The following is a 20,837-nucleotide window of genomic DNA, read 5'->3' as shown; positions in this document are numbered from 1 at the left end:
TCCTGCTCCATTATTTGTCTTTTTTTCTTGGAGATGGAGCCTTGTTCTGTTGCCCAGGCTGGAGTGCAGTGGCACGATCTCGGCTCACTGCAACCTCCGCTTCCTGGGTTCAAGTGATTCTCCTGCCTCAACCTCCCAAGTAGCTGGGACTACAGGTGCACGCCACCATGCCCGGCTAATTTTTTGTATTTTTTAGTAGAGACAGGGTTTCACTGTTGTTGCCCAGGCTGGTCTTGAACTCCTGAGCTCAGGCAGTCTGCCCACCTCAGCCTCCCAAAGTGCTAGGATTACAGGCTTGAGCCACCTCACCTGGCCTCCTGCTCCATTATTTTTCCAGTGGAGAGTAGATGATGGTGATAATGCTGGTAGAAATAGTGACTATTAAGTGCTTACTGAGTTCTAGGCTCTAGGTGATGCACTGTCTTTTTTGTATGTAGGGACCATCCTTATTCCCATCTTACAGAGGCAGACTCAGGCTTGTATAACAGATTGCAACTCAAGCAGTCCATCTGCAGAGTCTTTATTCTTACCTAGACACTTGATACAGCTGAAATTCTTCATTGTGCTCAGTCTTTCTTTATCCACAGCATCAGTGAGCCTCCTTCAGCTCCCATCTCTCCTCGGATGAACAAGGGGGAGCCTCAACCCCGGAGACACTTGCTGGGGTTCTCAGAGCAAGAGCCAGTTCAGGGAGTTGAACCTCTCCAGGGGTCCTCCCAGGGCCCTAAGGAGCCCCAGCCCAGCCCCACAGACCAGCCCAGTTTCAGGTGAGGAGAGAGAGAGAGGGCCCCCTCTCGTTTGAGGGTATGAGTTGGTCTTCTCCCCGCTTTCAGTGAGGGGGACCCAAAGCTTTCTCTTGCCATCATCGCCTTCTTTGTTGTGGGAGTGCTGGGCAGTCTCCAAGTGTTGTCTCCTTCCTGCTTCACTCCAGCAACCTGACAGCCTTCCCTGGGGGCGCCAAGGAGCTACTACTAAGAGACCTAGACCAGCTCTTCCTCTCCTCTGATTGCCGGCACTTCAACCGCACTGAGTCCCTGAGGTGTGGGATTCATTGCTGGGGCATCCAGCCCCGCCAGCCTCCCAAGGCCTTCTGCAGTCAGCCTGGCTGGCCTGTGTACTAAAGCGCCAGTGCTCCCTGCCCTCTCCTCACTCCTGTGGGTGGGCAAGGAGGGTGGGAATCTTGGCCTGGCATGGAGGTCCTGAGCCTCCTCCACTTCCCCAGGCTTGCTGACGAGTTGAGTGGCTGGGTCCAGCGCCACCAGAGAGGCCGGCGGAAGATCCCTCAGAGGGCCCAGGAGAGACAGGTAGGGCGGGTGGCTGGTTCAAGGAAGGCCACTTGAAGACAAGGGCTAAAGGCCTTGTCTGGGGATTTCTAGTGGGCATCTCGCTGTGGAAGTTTGAGGGATCGTTTGAAGGAAGTGGAGGGTTGAGTGGGAGGTAGCATCAGCTTCCAGGGGCTGTTTTGTCTCTTTCCCTTTTCCCTTCACCCTCTCCAAGTCCTTAGATACTTCTCCTTCCAGAAGTCTCAGCCACGGAAGAAGTCACCTCCAGTTAAGGCAGTCCCCATCCAACCCCCTGGACCCCCAGAAAGGTGAGTGTGGGGTGGGGTGCTTACTTATTAAGTGAAATTCCACTTTCAAGAGCTGTACCCCCAGTAGCTGTCCTGTGCCTGTCATTACTGTCACCAGTGGGATTATACCTCCCTCCTCCACTGGGGGTCTCCTGTCTTTTTCTCTCATCCTACCCCCTTCCCTGGTAGAAACTGAGCATTGGGCTTAGTTCCTCTCAAATCCTGTTTCCCCACCTGCCTAGGGATTCTGTGGGCCAGCTGCAACTATATCGCCACCCAGACCGTTCGCAGCCAGCGTTCTTGGATGCAATTGACCGACGGGAAGACACATTTTATGTTGTCTCTTTCCGAAGGGTGAGTTTCTCCTGCCCTTCCATCTCTGTCACCCCAGGTTCCCAGCAGTCTGTCTTCAGTGGGGGGATGTAGAGTAGGGCTGGGGAGCTTGTTGGCATCTTTGCCTCCACCCTTCTGGCCTGGCCCATCTGTTCCCCAGGACCACCTGCTGCTCCCAGCCATCAGCCACAACAAGACCTCCCGGCCCAAGATGTCCCTGGTGATGCCTGCCATGGCCCCCAATGGTAACTCTTTCCCTGCTGGGTATGGGGGCAGTTCCAACAGGGAGATCCAGCCTGGGAGCTGAGGGGGAAGGGGGAGAGGAGCAGGGCATCCAGAGAGCTGCTGGACCCACAGGTGAGAAGCAGCAGGAAGTAGGTGGAGGGAAGAGCACCATGCAGGAGACTTGGGAGGGAGACAAGGGTGAGGGTCCTTCCCTGGTGAAGGTGCTTGGGTAGATGACTGGGCAGAGGCGGGGGGCCGGGAACCTGCTAGACTCTCACTTACTTTTTTCTCTTGATGTCCTCTCCTGTGTGACCCCACACTCAATGCCCTTTTCTTTTCCTACCCTCTCCTTGCCCCTGCACGAAACTCTGTCCCTGCCATCCTGTTTAACTCCCGCTATGGATCTGCCTCCTCACTGTTGCCCTTTCTTTTTCTCTCTGCTCACCTCTACTTTTCTGACCTCCTCTCCTCCTCCCTGCAATCCCTGTTTGCCTCCCCATCTCCTCTTCCTTAACTCTCCCCTTCTCACAGAGACCCTGTCAGGCCGTGGGGCCCCGGGGGACTATGAGGAGATGATGCAGATCGAGTGTGAGGTCATGGACACCAGGGTGATTCACATCAAGACCTCCACAGTGCCCCCCTCGCTCCGAAAACAGCCATCCCCAACCCCAGGCAATGCCACAGGTGGCCCCTTGCCAGCCTCTGCAGCCAGCCAGGCCCACCAGGCCTCCCACCAGCCCCTCTACCTCAATCATCCCTGACCTCTGCCATTCACACTGACTTAGAACGGGGGGAGGGGGTACCAGGTGGCCAGGTGGGACTGTTTCAAATTTCCCTGATCCCCAGGCTTGGGGCAATTGGTAAAGGAAAGACCAGGTGTGGGGGTTAAGCACTTATTTGAGGTGGGGGTGTTCACCTCTCTTCTCATTCCTTTTCAGAATATAGGGCTCCTCTCATTCCTGTGAACCCCCAGTCCCGGCTTCTTTGTTTGAGGGGATTGTGTGAGGTTCAGTTGTGGGGTGGGTGGTGAGCTGCTGCATATTTTTTATTTTGTTTCTCTAGTGTTATGGCAGTGGAGGTGGGAATTTAGTCCCCAGGTGGGACAAGGGAAGTTTTTGCATTTTGGAGCTAGTTACTGGGAGTAAGGGAGGGTGGGGTGGGGGGGAGTTCGGGTTTATGCGTGTGCATTTCTTTTTTATTATTATTAAATAAACAACTTGGAGGGAGTTGAAGGAATGGTGGCTGCCTTCCTGGCTCGTGATGGGGAGTTTGGGGGAAAGTGGCTTTTCCAGAGCCAGCATCAAAGAATCAAGCACTGAAGACATAGCTGGCTCTGAGGTGGGGTGGGTGCGGGATCACAGACTGCATGTCATCCCCTTGCCCCCCTACCCCTGCAACTCTGGGGTATATCTGTGTCTAGCAATGATGTCTCATGGCGTGACAGACTAGAGGATACGCATCCCTGGAATGTGAGTCAACAGGAAAGATGGGTCCCCACGCCCTTCAGGGTGAGCAGCCTCTGGGTCTCCTGCTCTCGAGCAGGTTCTCCCCCTCTTCTTGCTGTCCGGGATGAGCAGCTCAAACAAACAACAAAAGCTGGGGCCAGAGGCTCAGAGCCCAGGAAGTGGGAGCCTCGGTGAAGAAGGGGTGATATTTGGAAGGGAAGGGGGATGTGGCAGGATATCCTCTAAGCCCTAAACTGGAGGGGACTGAGACTTGAGAGTCCAGATGAAAGACAAAGACAAGAGTGGGGCAGGCAGAAAAAGCTGTACATTCTTATGTTTTTAATTTTTTTTTTTTTTTTTTGAGACAGAGTCTTGCTCTCTCACCCAGGCTGGAGTGCAGTGGCGCGATCTTGGCTCACTGCAACCTCCGCCTCTTGGGTTCAAGTGATTCTTCTGCCTCAGCCTCTCAAGTAGCTGGGACTACAGGTGCACGCCACCACACCCGGCTAATTTTTGTATTTTTAATAGAGATAGGGTTTCACCATATTGGCCAGGCTGCCCACTTCGGCCTCCCAAAGTGCTGGGATTACAGGTGTGAGCCACCATGCCTGGCTAGGCTGTGCATTCTAATTAGGAGGAAGGGGAGCAGGACAAAGTGAGGGATTGAGTCTGAGGCCAACCTGGAAGAATCCCCCTCCAGCTGCTCCTGTCCAGCAGTGCCTCAGGCCTGACCCTGCAGGAGTGTCCTGGGTCAGCTGGAGGGTGTGAGCTGGGCCTGGGCTCAATGCCCAGATGACTGGACAGGGGCTGCCTGGGCCATAAGCCCAGGCCTGAAGGAGGGAGGAAGAACCTCATGTGTCCAGCCAGGCAACCCCCACACCCCTCCCGCTGCCCTCACCCATTACTGTGTTTGGGGTGAAAACAGACCAAGTAACTATGGCAACCTGGAACCAGGGATCCCAGGAACTAGACCTTTCCTCCCTCCAGAGGGCAGCCCAGCTTCTCAGCTGTGCTTTCTATCCCAGAGTCCTTGAGCCTTATCCACCGTATCTCTGGAGGGGGTGCAGTGAGAACAAGGATTTTGGAAGCACATCACCTAAGCTGGATTCCCTACCCTGCCTTTCGTTAGTAGATGTCCTTAAACATTCTGAGCCTTAGTTTGCTTATCTGTAAGATGGGATGTTCCTACCTCCTAATCAGGGTTGATGACAGGATGAAAGACGACGTCCTCAGTGCCTGGTCCATAATAGATACACCTTTTCCTCATCCTTTGCCCCTTTCTGTCCCCATCTCTGTTGTCCTTCTCTCTTCCACTTTTATCCCATTTGGGTTCATTACTGTTTCGTTGTCCCATTGTCTTCCTCCTTCCTGCCCCCAGTTCGGGAAAGTACTTGAAGTGCTGGCATCTCAGGGGGCACCCTGGGGTGGGACATCCTGCTCCTCTGCTGATTGGCAAGGGACAGCTGGCACTTTGGTGTGGATGAGACATCAGACCTCTCTTGGCTGAGGGATTGTGGTGGCAGGAAGGATTGAGAAGGACGGTGAGTGGGTACCTGATGCAGGGTGAAAGCCGGGCAGGCTCTGGGCTGCTGCCTTCTAGGCCCATGTGGATCTCCATTCCTCTGGCCACACCCCCAAGGCCACTCAGCATGCCAGGTCACTGTCACTCCTGTACCTCATTGGCCCCTCATGCCCTATGCCCACTTTGTCTTTTTGTTCTGCTTTCCTTGTGCCACCATCTCCTTCATTTCTTCCTCAGGATCCCACCTTTTGTTCTCTCTCATCCCTGACCTCATCATCCCTCCCTTCCTCTTTCTAGACTTCTTTCCTGCCTTTCTTTGCTCTCTACCTCATTAGCAGTTATCACAACCTCTTTTTGAACCATTATTCATCACTGTTTTTTTCTTTTGTATCCTCCCCACCCCATCCACTGCTTCACTGTCTTAAATTTTTTTTTTAATTTAAAAATAGAAGTGGGGTCTCGCTATGTTGCCCAGGCTGGTCTTGAACTCCTGGCCTCAAGCAATCCTCCCATGTTGGCCTCCCAAAGTGCTAGGATTACAGGCATGAGCCACCGTGCTGGCCTTATTTAAAAATATATATATATTTTTAAATTCACTGTCTTTTTCCTTTGTTTTTCTTGGTCTTCTCATCTGCTGCTGCCGCTGACCCTGTGCTTGTCTCCTCCCTTTTTCATGCCGCCCCCTTTCTATTTCCCATTCTGCTCCCTCGTCCACATTTCTTGCCCCTTTCCATTATGTCCTCTCTTTTCCCCCACTTTGGTCCTCTCCTCCTCCTTCCTTCCCCCACTCCCTTTACTTCCCACACCAGTTCTCCATCCTCTTCCCAGCTGTGGGGGCCAGCACTGGGGAGCCTGATGTTTGCCTCATCGTTCTGCTATGGCTTCTGGATACAGCACATCTGGATTCCGGGGCCCAGATGTGTGGTTGCCACAGCGACCTGGGTCCCTCTGGTAAATACAGGCGCCCACCCGCCTCAGAGCAGAGAACAAAACAATTGTGTGACTTTCTTTTGTCACGAGATAGAAATGTCCTTCCTCCTCCCTTCTCCCCACACCCATGTCTCTAGGCAAAGGAAGTTTTAAGGGTCCAAACCCTTCTTTCTGAGGCTCCCTTGCCCCCTTTTCAGCTGTAGCCTCTTAGTTCTCTCCCATCTTTCATCCTGTGCTCTGTCTTTACATTCTGTGTTCCCCATCCTCACCCCACCCCCAGTTCTCAATAATGGAATGTTGACCACCCTCTTCCCCATCTGATGCCGTTTCTTCTAAGTGAATCTACACAATAACTGGATGCAGAAAAGTTTCAAAAATCTGGATTCTCCACCCTTCTTTGTACAAGTGCTTCAAAGAAGCCACTTCGTTTGTTCCCTAAGTCTTCAATCCTTTCCTTTCCTGGAGTTGTTTGGGGAGAAGAGTGAATACAGGCTTAGGAATGAGAACACCTGGGTGAGACCCACCTTCACCACTACTGACTTAGCCCCTTGAACAAGACCCTTAATGTCTATGAGCCTCCGTTTCCTCAGCCACAAAGTGGGATTAATGCCCGCTCTGTGTAGGAAACTGTTTGGTAAACGGAAGCCCGGCACAAGTGTTTTCTATCTTTCCCTTCTCTGGGACTGCTTTCTTGGACCGCAGCCCCTGGCGTCTCTTGTTCCCCTGTCTTCATCCTTCAGGTCCTTGCCCTCAATTGCCCTTACTCTTCTGTGTCTGCCTTCTCTCTTCCCTATCTTTCCTTTCCTTTTCTCTATCTTTCATCCCTTTTCCTCCTGAGGTCAGGACAGGAACTTGGAGGATCATTCAAGGAGGGAGGCTCAGAGCTGAAGACACAGGGACTGAGGTTACAGAGAACAGCCGGAGCTTGTGGACAGTTCTGGACAACACTGACCTTTCTACCCACCACCACCCAGACACCTCAGTGAAGCCAACCCCAGCTCTGACCACTGGGCTTCCCTGCCTTCACGCCTGGGCTCCTTACCCTTTCCCCCTCCTCTCTCCCAGTCCTTTCACATTTCAGTGTTGACTTGCATTTATTGGTCACCTACACTATGCAAGGCTTGGTGCTTTTCTTACAAGATGTGAACATATAAGACATGAGCTTCTCCATGAGCCTGGAAACCAAAGGGTGAATCAAATGGTAAGCAAAGATAATTTCAGAACCTGAAACTATATCTGCTAAGCTTCCAGTGGCTTCCCCAAATGCCTTATAAGCTTGTGTACATCTGGAATCCCACATTTCTCTCTGAGACCCCAACAGTGGGCTTCCAGAACATCCCAGGACCATCCTTCTTGCTCTCTTCTCTGAGGTCCCTGGCCACTCTCTGTGCCAAATGTACTTATGTTGACCATTCTTCCTAAATAATAAAGCCAGGACATAGGGCATAGGCACACGCACGTGCACACACACACTAAAGCATATGACCGTGGAACAGAAATCTGAAGGTGTCAGAGGAAATTCATACCCTGTGTTCTGCCCTCTGTGTGATACTTTCTCCAGACCCTCCCTCATCCTATCACTGCGGTGCTCCCCACCCCCTGCCAGGAGATCCTTGGGAAGCTGCTACCTACTGCTGGCTCTGGGGGCTTCAGGCCAAGGCAGAGGAAGGAAGCTGAGCCTGGCTCTGTCCAAGATGCTGACTTCATCCTCCCCATCAAAGCCAGGAAAAAAACAGCCACACACACCCAGACACACGGACACACACGGGGACACCCACGCAAAAGCCCATGTGTGCCTTTGCCCTCGGCCACATGGAGCTTACTGGGCATCTGGCCACAGCCACATGCAGTGCAGGCACGCCCTGACCCAGGAACACCACACACCTGCCACCATGGGGATCTGACCTGGTGTGCAGACACCTGGGCCGTGACCCATGTGGCAGAATCAAGCACATATGGGCTCCTTCACGTACCTTTCACCTGTGACTTGGCCAAGTTACACCTCAGTGGTGAGGTCTGTAGCGGGATAGAGAGACTCAGTCCTCACTGTGAATCTGGGGGTAGTGGGTTCCCACTCAGCTGGGATATTTCTCCTCTGTAGCAAAGTCTCTTTTTCAGCTCGTCAGGGCAGCACATGGGGAGATGAAGCTAGGGAAACACCCAACAGACTTATGTGGGGTGTGTCTGTCTCCCTGTCCCCCCTGTCCTCTGGCTGTCAGTCTTCTGCCTGGGACCAGAGACAGCGTGTCCGTTTCCTCCAGCCCCTACCTCTCCCCGCCTCTGTTCCTGCTCCCCCGCAGCACCCAGGCACCAGCCCCCCACCCTGCTTTCCACCACTTCACCCTCTATTCAGGTGACCCACCCTCATATTTGCCTCCTGCCTCTAGCCCTTTCTTCAACCCTAAACCTTCCTTCTAACCTTCAGGCTTTCCTTCCTTGTCCACCCCAACCCCAGCTTCCTCCCCAGGCTTCTATGTCCCAGTGTTCACCCAAGCCCTTGCCCTGCCAGTGCCCAAGCCTCACCTGCTCTTTATCTAGGGACTTGCTGAGGTAGGAGAATGCAAAGGGGGCAGTGACAGGAGAGGGACTGAACAGAACAGACAGCAGGAGTGGCTCGGGGACGGGATAAGCAGAGAAGATAGAAATGGTGGGACTGGAGCAGGGTGGGGACTTGGGGTCCCAGAGACGGTCCCAGTTGGAGAAAGAGGTTGCCTCTTGCCTCCTGCCCTCTGCCCCTGCTCCCTGCCCCAGACTGCCAGGGGAGAACTGGTGAGAGGATGAGGGAGCCAGCACTGGGTGATAGACATGGGGTGCGATCCAGAGATCCAAGCTAGAGCAGTGGCTGGGAAGAGATGGGAGAGGAGCATGGGGGAGGGAGGGGAAGGGGGCTGGCCACGAGGAAGGATATAGGCTGAGAGGAAACCACTGGGGTCAGAGAGGAGGGGCAGCAGGTGGAGAAATGGTGGGGAAAAAAGAAATGGCAGGAAGGGTGGGGGATGTCAAGTTGGGCAAAAATTAGGGTGAGTTAAAAATGGCATAGGGAAAGGACATGGGAGGTAAGACCGGGGCTGGGGGTTGAGATGAGGGTATGGTGAGACAGTGATGCTAGACAGGGAGTGGGGGCTGGGGTGGGGGCAGGAGAAGAGGAGGGGTGGCATGTGGGAGGGCCTGGGAGGGGTGGGAGGACCTGCCCTATCTCCGCTCCCCTCCCTGACCTCATCCTGGTCCTCCCCTTCTCCTCCCCTGCTCGCTGCAGACTCCCTCCTCACTGTCGCTGCCGAGATCCACAGTCGGCTGTGGCTCAGCCCCTGTTGCAGGGGACAAGTGAGGGAGACTTCCCTGTCCTGCCCTGAGACGCCGCCCTCCCGGGGTTGGGGACAGAGCAGGTGCAGAGGCACTGCAGCTGCTCGGTTGCCCAGGTAAGGAACAGAGTTCTGGGGAGACCCAGAAGGAGAGGCAAGGGATTTCTCGCCTATCCCCATGCCCCAGGTGAAGGTGTGGCAGGTGAGCTCTCAGCAGTGCTTCCAGAGCAAGGACTTCTGTTCAGGACAGAGGACATAGGAGCATTCGCTGGGAACCAGGCTCCCTGTGAAGGAGTGTGTGGGAGGAGAGGGTGGTATGTGTGTGTTGGGGTGGGCAGTGTGTGTCAGGGTTTGGATGGGATGCAGACAACTGAGAGGGACTGGGAACAAACCGAGGGACTCCGGGAGTCAGATGGTGGAACCAGGGTAGAGGTGGTTATTGGTGAGGTGAGCCCCTGGGCCCTGGAGGTGCTGGGGCTAGCGGGAAGATAGGACTAGGCTGAACTGGTGGCCAGCTGAACTTTGGAAGGAAAGTGCTTGCGGAATCCCAACTGTCGGGCTAGAGCAGCTGAGCCCAGGCTCTGGGGGCTCCAGGCTCCAGGAGGTGCCAGAGGGTGCTTCTTTGGGCATCCAAATGGGGACTCCCTAGGTGGCAGCATGAGAGTTGCAGGGAGGGAGGTCTGGGAGATCTCTTTAGGAAATACTGAAATGGGACAGTCAGGACTCGGGTCTGGGAAGTGCACAGAGCCTGCAGAGAGGATCCTAAAACTTGTTCTTGGCCAGAGCTCTGCACTCATGACTCACGGTTCAGCAGGGCTGGGATGGCTGAGAGATGCCTCTGGGGGCACAAGGGCTCCGTCTTCACTCTGTGCCCCTTCCAGGCTCCCCTTGCCTCTGTCTGTCTGAACCCGCACTCTCCCTCACCTCGCCGCCCCCGCCCCCCACCACCAGTACACGTGACACGCCCCGGGTGGGGAGGGCGGGCCCCTTATCTCGCCTGGAAAGAATTTAATGGCATAGAAACAACTGGAAGTGGAACTGAGAGGAACTACTGGGAAGCAACTCGGAAACACCACAGCTGCTGCCTGCCCCGCCCCTGCTTCCCGCATCTCCAGCCCCTCCTCTTTTCCCTGATCCTGCCTTCAAGTCCCTGGGGACCCAGCACCTCAATTCCTCAAACTTCCTTTGCTCACTCCAGACCTAGCCACTAGGTGCAGGACCAGAAACTGCCTTCCTGTCTCTCATTGCACCCCTAACCATTTTCAGCTGGGGCCCAGAAATCCTTTCTCTTAATTTTTCCATTCCCAGGCCGATTAGCTCCCCAGAATAAGGGGCATCTGGATTCCCCAACCTACCCCTCCCTGACACCTCCTTCCTAGCTGGTTCCAGCCCAATATCTGGGACCCCCACATTCCCTTTTTAGTCTCACTCCTAGACTCCTTCTACCTTCACCTCTCATTGCCAGATTCAACTGAGGGTGTAGCAGGAGGGTCAGAGGGAGGCATGGGGGCGGGACCAGAACCCCCATCTGTGGAACATCTTTTATGGAAGCCAGCCCCTCTCCCCACCCCTTGGGACCTATACAGTCCCTAATGAGCAAAGTGTCAAAGTTGGCTACAACACAAAATACCCAGGAAGCTGAGTCACAGTTTGGGAAGATGCCCCCATCCCTGCCAGCCCTCCAACTGTGGGGAGGGTGCCAAGAGGGTGAGGCCATATCTCTCTCCAAACACACACTGCAGAGAACCACCCCAGACATAGTGGCAGGGGGAATGGTGAAGGGGAGACACAAGAGACACCCAATTCTTTGCTTGCCCAGTACCGAGAGAAGAGCAGAATTATCCCAGGAGCTGGAATGGGGAGCTGGAGGGGTGGGTGGTGGCAACAGGGCAGGGAGGGAGATTGGGAAGGAGCCTCTGGGTGTGTGGTCAATGGAGGCTGCTCTGCTCTTCTAGACCAATCTCACCAGCTTTCCAGAAAAGCTGGTGAGCTCTCTTCACTCCTTCCTGGTGCAAAGACCCTCTCTGCTTTCCCCCACTGTGCAGGGAAAGATGAGGAATCTACTTATTTGGGGAGGGGCACTGGACAACTCACAGAGGCCTCCAGGGGTACGGGGAAGTATGGTGGAGGCCATGTGTCCGCTACTTCCCACTGGGGAAGGGCCTCCTGCTTGGTTCCTCTCACACCATCCAGGTTCTTTCACTCACAGAGCTGCCCTCGGAGCCAACAAGAAATCAGCCTTCTTAGGCATCACCCAATGACTAGGTGTGGAGGAAACCTGAAGGGGAGATTGGGTGTGTGTGCGCATGTGTGCATGGGCACCCGTATGTGTACCTACAAGGATGCAGGTTTTGGGGGTGGATTTGTGTGTCTGTGCAGGTATGTTTGTACTTGTGGATGAGCACACATTAATGTATTTGTAAGTGTACATGTGTACACATCTTTGTGCAAGCATTCCCAGGGTGTGGGAGTGATTAGCATGGCCTTAGACACAAAGTGACAGGATTTGAGGGTCGGTCAGAGCCCATCTCTTACCCAAGGCTACACTCCAGGCTGAGAGAAGGGCTGGGGAGACAGGAAAGGGCAGCTCTCTGTATGCCAGGCCTCTCGGCCTGGGCTTTCTTGGGTGGGGAGCCTCTTGGTGTGGAAACACACTGTCCCTGTTCAGCTCCCTTTCCGTCTCTTGCTGGCTGGTAGCAGAATGTGATGGCTGGTAGCCCCAAAAACTCCTTTTTCTCTGATCCAGGAGAAAAGTTTAAGAGTAGAAAGCCAGAAGATGTGTGCATGTTGGGTGGAGGTGTGTGTGTGTCACAGTCACCTCCACCTACCAGTGACACATCCCCCACTCCTCACCGGTCAGCATTTCCACACCCACCCTGCCCTCCTCCTTTCCCCAGCCTCTGGTCTGGAAGAGCTGGGCACCTTTCAACATCTCTCCTCAACTCTTCACCCTAGCTGAATCCTGACTGGCCCCCTCACACTCCGGTTTGCCATAGCCCTGTCTCCTGTCTCATCCTGGGACCCCCCTACCACCTTTCCTCCCACCTCTTGTCTCTGTGTGCTCCCCAATCCCTGCCTCAGTAAACTCCACAAACACATACAACTGGGTAACCGTCGTCCAGATCAAGAAACAAGACACCTTTAGCACCCCAGAAGCCCCCCCCATGCCCCTACTAGTCACTACCCCCTCAAGAGTATCACACTTCTGACTTGGAGCACTACAGATTAATGTTGCCTCTCCTCAAACTTCACATAAATAGAACTATGCAGCATGCTCTTTCCTGTGTCTGGCTTTTGTTCAACATCATCTTAGTAAGATCCATCAGACTACTGCATATAACTATAGTTCATTCCTGCTTTATTTTATTCCACGGTGTGAATAAACCACAATTTATTTATTCTACTGATGTGAAATGTTTGAGTAGTTCCCAGTTTGGGGCTATTATGAGCTATGTTGGGTATATTCCTAGGAGTGGAATTGCAGGGTCATAGGGTTTGCATGTGTTCACCTTTAGTACATTTAGTAGATTCTGTCAAACAGTTTTCCAAAGTGCTTGTACCATCTGGTCCTGCCAGGATCTTCCCTGGCCTGGCCTCTGATTCTGCCTCAGCCCTGGTGGCTGTGTCTAACCAACTTCCAGTCCCAGACACTGTCCGTGGTCCTAGCCCTGACCTTGGTCCTGCCCTTGGTTCCAGCCTTAATGCTAGTCCTGCGTTTAAATTGAACTTTTCATTCATTCATATAGTCGGTAAATATTTATTGAGTACCAGTTATGTGCCAGATGCAGGGATACAGCAGCCAAGAAAAAAAAATAGGTGCCATGCCTGCCCTCATGGACTTTATAGTCTAGTGGGCAAGAAAGTAATAAAATAATCTCACAGTATATTTATTATTACTTTGGACTTCAAAAAAATATTTATGTATATATGATTGCAAATTGTTATAAACGCTACACGTGAGAATGGCATGATGCTGTGATATCACATGATAGGAGGACCTGACCTGGTCAGGAAAACTTCCCTGTGAAAAAAATGGCGGGCTGAGACCTGAAGGATGAGAAGGCCAAGAGAGAAGGAAACACTGTTCCACACGGATGGAACAGAGTATACAAAGATCTGGGGTTGGGGATGGGCACAGAGAGTATGAGGGACTTGAAGGTCAGTGGAGCTGGAATGGAGGGAGGGAGGGAAATGTTATGGGTGGTGAAGTGGGGGCAGGGGACACATGATGGTAGAGCTGTTTGTCAGTGTTCTAAGAGAATTTGGAAGGGAGACACTGAAGCATTTTGAGGATAGGGACATCCTGATTGCGTTTGTGAGACTGTAGAGGGCAAGAGTGGAAGCAGAGGGAAGAGTCAGGGCTGGACACAGTGGCTCACGCCTGTGATCCCAGCACATTGGGAGGCTAGGGTGGGAGGATTGCTTGAGTCTAAGAGTTCAAGGCCAGCCCGAGCAACATAGAAAGATCCTGTCTCTGCAAGAAAAATTAAAAATTAGCTGAGCGTGATGGCACACACCTGTAGTCCCAACTACTCAGGAGGCTGAGGTGGGAGGATTGCTTGAGCAACAGGAGGTCAATGCTGCAGCGAGCTATGATCGCACCACTGCACACCAGCCTAGGTGACAGAGTGAGACCCTGTCTCAAAAAAAAAAAAAAAAAAAAAAAGCAGCCAGGAGGCAATTGCAGTTGTCAGGCAAGAGGCGGATGGAAGCTTGGATTAGAATGAAGGTAAGTGGGAGAGAAGGAAATGAATTAAAGAGATGTTTGTGAGAAAATACAGGCAGATACAAGGAAATATGGTAGCCTTGAATGGGCTATTAGGTTTCTGGCTTGTAAAGCTGGATGAATGGTGGGGTCCTGAGCTTCAGTGGGGAATTCTGGGAGGGGATGGGATACAGGAGGGTGACCGTGAGTTCAGATTACAGGCATGGTGAATTTGAGGTGCCCAAGTGGCGATGCCAAGTAGGCAGGTGGATATATTGCTGTGGAGTGAGAGGAAGATGACTGGGGTGTTTTACAAATTGGTGTATAGTTTGGAAATTGAAGTTATAAGTCTGGGTGAAGGTACCAGGTGGATGACTAGAGCAGTAGGTCTATTAATTTAGTAGAAATTTGTTGCACATTACAATCATCTGGGGAGCTTTTAAAAATACTGAGTAAAATTCACTTACTCGGTCATTCTAGTCACATCTCAAGTGTTGCAGAGCCTCATATCCCTCCTGGCTACCATATTGGTCAGCGTGGATACAGAATGTTTTAAAAGAGAAGGGCCAGGTGCGGTGGCTCACGCCTGTAACCCCAGCACTTTGGGAGGCCGAGGTGGGCAGATCACCTGAGCTGAGGAGCTCAAGACCAGCCTGGTCAAGATGGTGAAACCTCGTCTCTACTAAAAATAAAAAATTAGCTAGGCGTGGTAGCGGGTGCCTATAGTCCCAGCTACTCGGGAGGCTGAGGCAGGAGAATCACTTGAACCCCAGGAAGCAGAGGTTGCATTGAGCCAAGATCGTGCCACTGCACTCCAGCCTGGGCGACAGAGTGAGACTCCATCTCAAAAAAAAAAAAAAAAAAAAAGATGCGGTGAACTGTGTCTAGTGATTTTGAGAGAAGTCAAAGGTCAAGCAAGATGAAGACAAATGTCCCTTAGATTTTGTGGCACCGAAGTCATTGGGAAGCCCTAGAGGGAGCTGTTTGGTGGGTTGGAGGGAGTAGAGTGGATTGAGGCATGCATGGGCTATAAGGAAATGTAAACATCAAATACAAATAAATTTTGACAACTGTGGCCATGAAGTAGAGGAGAGAAATATGTGGTGGCTGGAGGGGGTGTGAGATTGGGGATAGGTTTTTTAAGGTTTAATTTTTTCTTTTTTTTGAGATGGAGTCTCGCTCTGTTGCCCAGCCTGGAGTGCAGTGGCACAATCTCAGCTCACTGCAACCTTTGCCTCCCAGGTTCAAGCGATTCTCCTGCCTCAGCCTCCCAAGTAGCTGGGATTACAGGCACCTGCCACCATGCCCAGCTAATTTTTTTTTTTTTTTTTTTGTATTTTTAGTAGAGACGGGGTTTCACCATGATCGCCAGGCTGGTTTTGAACTCCTGACCTCAAGTGATCCGCCCACCTTGGCCTCCCAAAGTACTGAGATTACAGGCATGAGCCACCACACCCAGCCATGGTTCAATTTTTATACAGCAAAATGCCAAAGTCTTAAGTGTGCAGCTCAATGAGTTTTTGACTATGTATATATCTATGTAACCACCCAGATTAAGATACAAAATATTTCCAGAAATATGACTCCTTCCGGTCAATAATCCCTACAAGTAATCCGATCCTATCTTCTAAAAGCAAAAATTAACTCTGCCTGTTTTTGTTTGTTTGTTTGTTTGTTTTTTGAGATAGAGTCTTGATCTGTTGCCAGGCTGGAGTGCAGTGGCATTATCTTGGTTCACTGCAACCTCCGCCTCCGGGATTCAAGCAATTCTTTTGCCTTAGCCTCCCAGGTAGCTGGGACTACAGGTGTGTGCCACCATGCCCAGCTAATTTTTGTATTTTTAGTAGAGACAGGGTTTCACCATGTTGGCCAGGATGGTCTCCATCTCTTGACCTCGTGATCCGCCCGCCTCGGCTTCCCAAAGTGCCGGGATTACAGGCATGAGCCACTGCACCCAGCCTCTGCCTGTTTTTGAACCTCATATAAACGGCATTATTCAGAGTGTTTTCTTTTTTCTTTTTTCTTTTTTTGGTAGCTCAGGACGGGTATATAAGAGTATAAGAGCGTTCTCTTTCTGTGTGTGGTATTTTTTACTCAGCACTATGTGTGTGAAATTCACCCATGTTGCATGTAGCAATAGGGTGTTTTTTATTGCTGTATAGTATTCCATTGTATGACTCTGGCACAATTTATCCACTTTATGAATGGACACTTGAGTTGCTTTCAGTTTTAGCTAATATAGGAATAAATCTCATGAACATTATGGTCTATGTCTTTTGGAAGAACTATGCAGTCATTCCCACCGGATATTTAGTTATAGATATCTGGGTTATAGACTATATGTTTTAGCAGATACTACCAAACAACTTTCCAGTGTTTGCATTAATATATGCTCCCACTTGCAACAGATGACAATTCCAGTTGCTTCACATTCTTGCCAATATCAAGCAATGACAGCCTCTTTGAAGAGGGACAAGCATTCTGGAGGATATTTAGTGGCATCTCATTGTGGTTTTAACGTACATTTACCCGATAACTAGTGATTTTGTGCATCTTTTAAAATGCTTCTTGGATCTGGGTGCAGTGGCTCACACCTGTAAGCCCAACTACTGTGGAGGGTGAGGCAGGAGGATTGCTTGAGGCCAGGAGTTCAAGGCCAGCCTGGGCAACATAGCAAGATCCCATCTCTACAAAAAATTTAAAAATTAGCCAGGCATGGTGATGCCCATCTGTAGTTCCAGCTACTCTGGAGGCTGAGGCAGGAGGATCACTTGAGCCCAGGAGTTTGAGGCTGCAGTGAGCTGTGATTGTGCCACTGTGCTCCAGCCTGGGTGACAGAGGTAAAGTTTATCTTAAAATAAAATGAAATAGGGTGGGTGTGGTGGCCCATGCCTGTAATCCTAATAACTTTGGGAGGCCAAGGCAGGCGGATCACTTGAGGTCAGGAGTTTGAGACCAGCCTGGCCAACTTGGTGAAACCCTGACTCTACTAAAAAAAAAAAAAAAAAAAAAAAGAAGGCTGGGTGTGGTGGCTCACGCCTGTAATCCCAGCACTGTGGGAGGCCAAGGTGGGCGGATCACGAGGTCAGGAGATCGAGACCATCCTGGCTAACACGGTGAAACCTCATCTCTACTAAAAATACAAAAAAATGAGCCAAGTGTGGTGGTGGGCACCTGTAGTCCCAGCTACTCAGGAGGCTGAGGCAGGAGAATGGCATGAACCTGGTAGGCAGAGCTTGCAGTGAGCCGAGACGCACCACTGCACTCCAGCCTGGGTGAAAGAGCAAGACTCCATCTCTACAAAAAAAATGAGCTGGGCATGTGGCGCATGCCTGTATCCTAGCTACTCCAGAGGCTGAGGTAGGAGAATCACTTGAGCCCAGGTAAAATAAATAAAATGTTTATTGGCTCTTTGGCTATATTCTTTTCTGGAGTACCTGTTTGTCTTTTGCCAATTTAAAAAACTGGGTTTCCTGATTTTGGCTTATTTTGTTTTGCAGAGATTTTTTTTTTTTTTTTTTTTTTGAGATGGAGTTTCACTCTTCCTCTCAGGCTGGAGTGAAGTGGCATGATCTCAGCTCACTGCAACCTCCGCCTCCAGTTTCAAGCGATTCTCCTCCTCAGCCTCCCGAGTAGCTGGGACTACAGGTGCCCGCTACCATGCCCAGCTAATTTTTGTATTTTTAGTAGAGATGGGGTTTCACCATGTTGGCCAGGCTGGTCTTGAACTCTTGACCTCATGATCCGCCCACTTCAGCCTCCCAAAGTGCTGGGATTTCAGGTGTGAACCACCACACCCAGCTGCCTTCTTATTCTCTTAATGATGTAATTTGATGACCTGAAATTTTGTGTTTTTTTTTCTTTTTCTTTTTTTTGAAACAGAGTGTCAGCTCTGTTGCCCAGGCTGGAGTGCAGTGGCATGATCACAGCTCACCACAGCCTCGACCTCCCAGACTCAAGTAATCCTCCCACCTCAGCCCCTGAGTAGCTGGGACTACAGGTGTACCACCACGCCCAGTGAATTCTTTTTGTTTTTTGTAGAGACAGAGTCTCACTATCTTACCCAGGCTGGTCTCCAACTCCTGGGCTCATGCAATCCTCACACTTAAGCCTCCTGAAGTGCTGGGATTACAGATATGAGCCACTGCACCCAGCCTATGGTTAGGTTTTGTGTGTGTTTTGCTTAAGAAATCTTGCGGCTGGGTGCAGTGACTCAAGCCTGTAATCCTAGCACTTTGGGAAGCCGAGGCGGGCGGATTGCCTGAGTTCAGGAGTTTGAGACCAGCCTGGCCAACATAGTGAAACCCCGTCTCTACTAAAAATACAAAAAATAGCTGGGTGTGGGGGCAGATGCCTGTAATCCCCGCTACTCAGGAGGCTGAGGTAGGAGAATCACTTGAACCTGGGAGATGGAGGTTGCAGTGAGCCAAGATAGCACCAGTGCACTCCACTCTGGGCGACAGAGCAAGACTCAGTCTTAAAAAAAAAAAAAAAAAAAAAAGAAATCTTGCTTACTCCAAGGTCAGAAATTTTCTGTAAGATATTGCTATGAAAGATATTGCTTTACTTTTCTTATTTAGGTCCTGGGTTCATCTCAAATTAATTTCGGTATATCAGACATAAGGTAGAGAATGACTGTTTTTGTTTTTTTTTTTACTTAGGGATGTTGGATTGACCCAGCACCAGTAACTAAAAAGACCATCCTTTCTCCTCTTAACTGCAGGGGCACTTTTGTCATTAATTAGTTGACCACATATGTGTGGGCCTGTTTCTGGGCCCTATTCTGTTTCATCTGTCTATCCTTGCACCTTTAAAATAAGTCTTGATATTTGATCGTGTAAGTCCTGAGGAAGAGGATTTTTGTTTTGTTTTTTTCAATTGGAGATATTTGAGCAAGGATCCAGTTGAGAGTGAGGAGTTGAATAAAAAAGAGAGAGAAGCCAAGCATGGTGGCTCATGCTTTTAATCCCAGCTACCTGGGAGGCTGAGGTGGGAGGATGGCTTAAGCCCAGGAGTTCAAGTCCAGCTTCAACCAGGGGGTTGAGCAAGATCCTGTCTCTATATTAGAAAGAGGTCGTGCGGTGACTCATGCCTGTAATCCCAGCACTTTGGGAGGCCAAGGCGGGCACATCACTTGTGGTCAGGAGTTCGAGACCAGCCTGCCCACATGGTGAAACCTCATTTCTACTAAAAATACAAAAATTAGCTGGGCATGGTGGTGGGCACCTATAATCCCAGCTACTCAGGAGGCCGAGGCAGGAAAATCACGTGAGCTAGGAGACAGAGGTTGCAGTGAGCCGAGATCGCACCACTGCACTCCAGCCTGGGCGACAGAGTAAGATTCCATCTCAAAAAAAAAAAAAAAAAAAGTGAGAGAGAGAGGGAGAAGATAATCTGCACTTTTCTTAGAAGACAGTAGGAGCTGGGATCCAGGTGTTTGGGGAAGGATTGGCCCTAGGTACTCATCCGCTAATTCATTCAACATTGATGTGTCAGATAGAACATTTATGTGCCAGACACAAGTATACAGCAGTCCTGGGATAGATGAGGTCCTTGTTCTCATGGAGCTCCCATTGTAGTATTGAGAGAAAGGTAATAAGTAAACCAATAACTCAGGCAGCAGTAAATGCCATGAAGAACAGGAACAGGATATTGTGATAGAGAGTAACGGAAGACTGCCCTAACTGGGAGTTAAGATTTGAAGATGGAGCCAGCCTTTATGAGCAGAGTGAAGAGCATCCCAGACATAGGGAACACACAATGCAAAGGCCCTTGGAGTAGTGAGAGCTTGTAGTGCTCGTGGGAAAAACAAAAGACCAGCGTAGAGCCGGGTGCGGTGGCTCACGCCTGTAATCCCAGCACTTTGGGAGGCTGAGGCGAGCAGATCACCTGAGGTTAGGAGTCTGAGACCAGCCTGACCAACATGGAGAAACCCGGTCTCTACTAAAAGTACAAAATTAGCCAGGCATGGTGGGGCATGCCTGTAATCCCAACTACTCAGGAGGCTGAGGCAGGAGAATCGCTTGGACCTGGGAGGCGGAGGTTGTGGTGAGCTGAGATCGCACCATTGCGCTCCAGCCTGGGCAATAAGAGTGAAACTCTGTCTCAAACAAACAAACAAAAACAAAACAAAACAAAACAAAAAAACCAGTGTAGGGGAACACAATAGAAAAGGGGGTGAGGAGCAGGGTAAATAAATGATATCAGAGAGGTAGAGAACAGACTTGCCCAGGGAGGGTATCCTTTAGGGTTGGGCGGAATGTGAATTTTTACATGCATGTGAGTTGGGTAGATTACTTGTGGGTGGTGGGACTGTGGGTATGTGCTGGAGAAGGGGGGATTCATTTTGTCTCCTTTTTGAAGCTGCTCTCATACCTGCCCTTTCTCCCTGCAGCCTCCTGAATGATGCCAGCCCAGTATGCTCTAACCTCCAGCCTGGTTCTCCTGGTGCTGCTGAGCACAGCCAGAGCAGGCCCCTTCTCTTCACGGTCCAATGTGACACTGCCAGCCCCCCGGCCCCCTCCCCAGCCAGGGGGCCACACAGTGGGGGCTGGAGTGGGAAGCCCCTCTTCTCAGCTTTATGAGCACACAGTGGAAGGAGGGGAGAAGCAGGTGGTATTCACCCACCGCATTAACCTGCCCCCTTCCACTGGCTGTGGCTGTCCCCCAGGCACCGAGCCCCCAGTCCCTGCTTCAGAGGTACAGGCCCTGAGGGTCCGTCTAGAGATCCTGGAGGAGTTGGTGAAGGGGCTCAAGGAACAGTGCACTGGGGGATGTTGTTCTGCCTCTGCCCAAGCTGGCACAG

The 20,837-nt window shown here is 51.2% G+C and overlaps 2 protein-coding genes and 1 long non-coding RNA gene across 14 annotated transcripts in view; 2 read left to right on the top strand and 1 right to left on the bottom strand.

Annotated features, from left to right (window-relative positions):
* Positions 1-3,364, top strand: part of ATF6B (activating transcription factor 6 beta) — a 13,018-nt gene extending 9,654 nt beyond the window's left edge. Inside the window, exons 12-18 of one of the 3 annotated variants that reach the window (XM_004043726.5) lie at positions 588-767; positions 932-1,039; positions 1,223-1,304; positions 1,521-1,591; positions 1,813-1,924; positions 2,064-2,148; positions 2,660-3,364. In XM_004043726.5, the coding sequence (XP_004043774.5) occupies positions 588-767; positions 932-1,039; positions 1,223-1,304; positions 1,521-1,591; positions 1,813-1,924; positions 2,064-2,148; positions 2,660-2,889 (868 nt within the window). In that variant the 3' untranslated portion in view covers positions 2,890-3,364. Of the gene's footprint in view, positions 1-587; positions 768-931; positions 1,040-1,222; positions 1,305-1,497; positions 1,592-1,812; positions 1,925-2,063; positions 2,149-2,659 lie in introns of all 3 variants that reach the window. The other 2 variants (XM_063707483.1, XM_019028988.4) reach the window with 2 other exon arrangements.
* LOC129534140 (uncharacterized) overlaps positions 1-20,523 on the bottom strand; it is a 21,718-nt gene extending 1,195 nt beyond the window's left edge. Inside the window, exons 1-2 of the long non-coding RNA XR_008680589.1 lie at positions 20,408-20,523; positions 7,999-8,173 (exon numbers count right to left, since the gene is read on the bottom strand). This is a non-coding gene — a long non-coding RNA (uncharacterized lncRNA). The remainder of the gene's footprint in view (positions 1-7,998; positions 8,174-20,407) is intronic.
* LOC101147118 (tenascin-X-like) overlaps positions 20,435-20,837 on the top strand; it is a 57,130-nt gene continuing 56,727 nt past the window's right edge. For all 10 annotated transcript variants that reach the window (XM_063707481.1, XM_063707480.1, XM_063707477.1 and 7 more), the window contains exon 1: positions 20,435-20,837. In XM_063707481.1, coding sequence (XP_063563551.1) covers positions 20,435-20,837 — 403 coding nt within the window.

The sequence above is a fragment of the Gorilla gorilla genome, chromosome 5, assembly GCF_029281585.2.
Source record: "Gorilla gorilla gorilla isolate KB3781 chromosome 5, NHGRI_mGorGor1-v2.1_pri, whole genome shotgun sequence".
NCBI classification, from domain to species: domain Eukaryota; kingdom Metazoa; phylum Chordata; class Mammalia; order Primates; family Hominidae; genus Gorilla; species Gorilla gorilla.
This window is presented reverse-complemented; position numbering and strand designations above follow the sequence as displayed.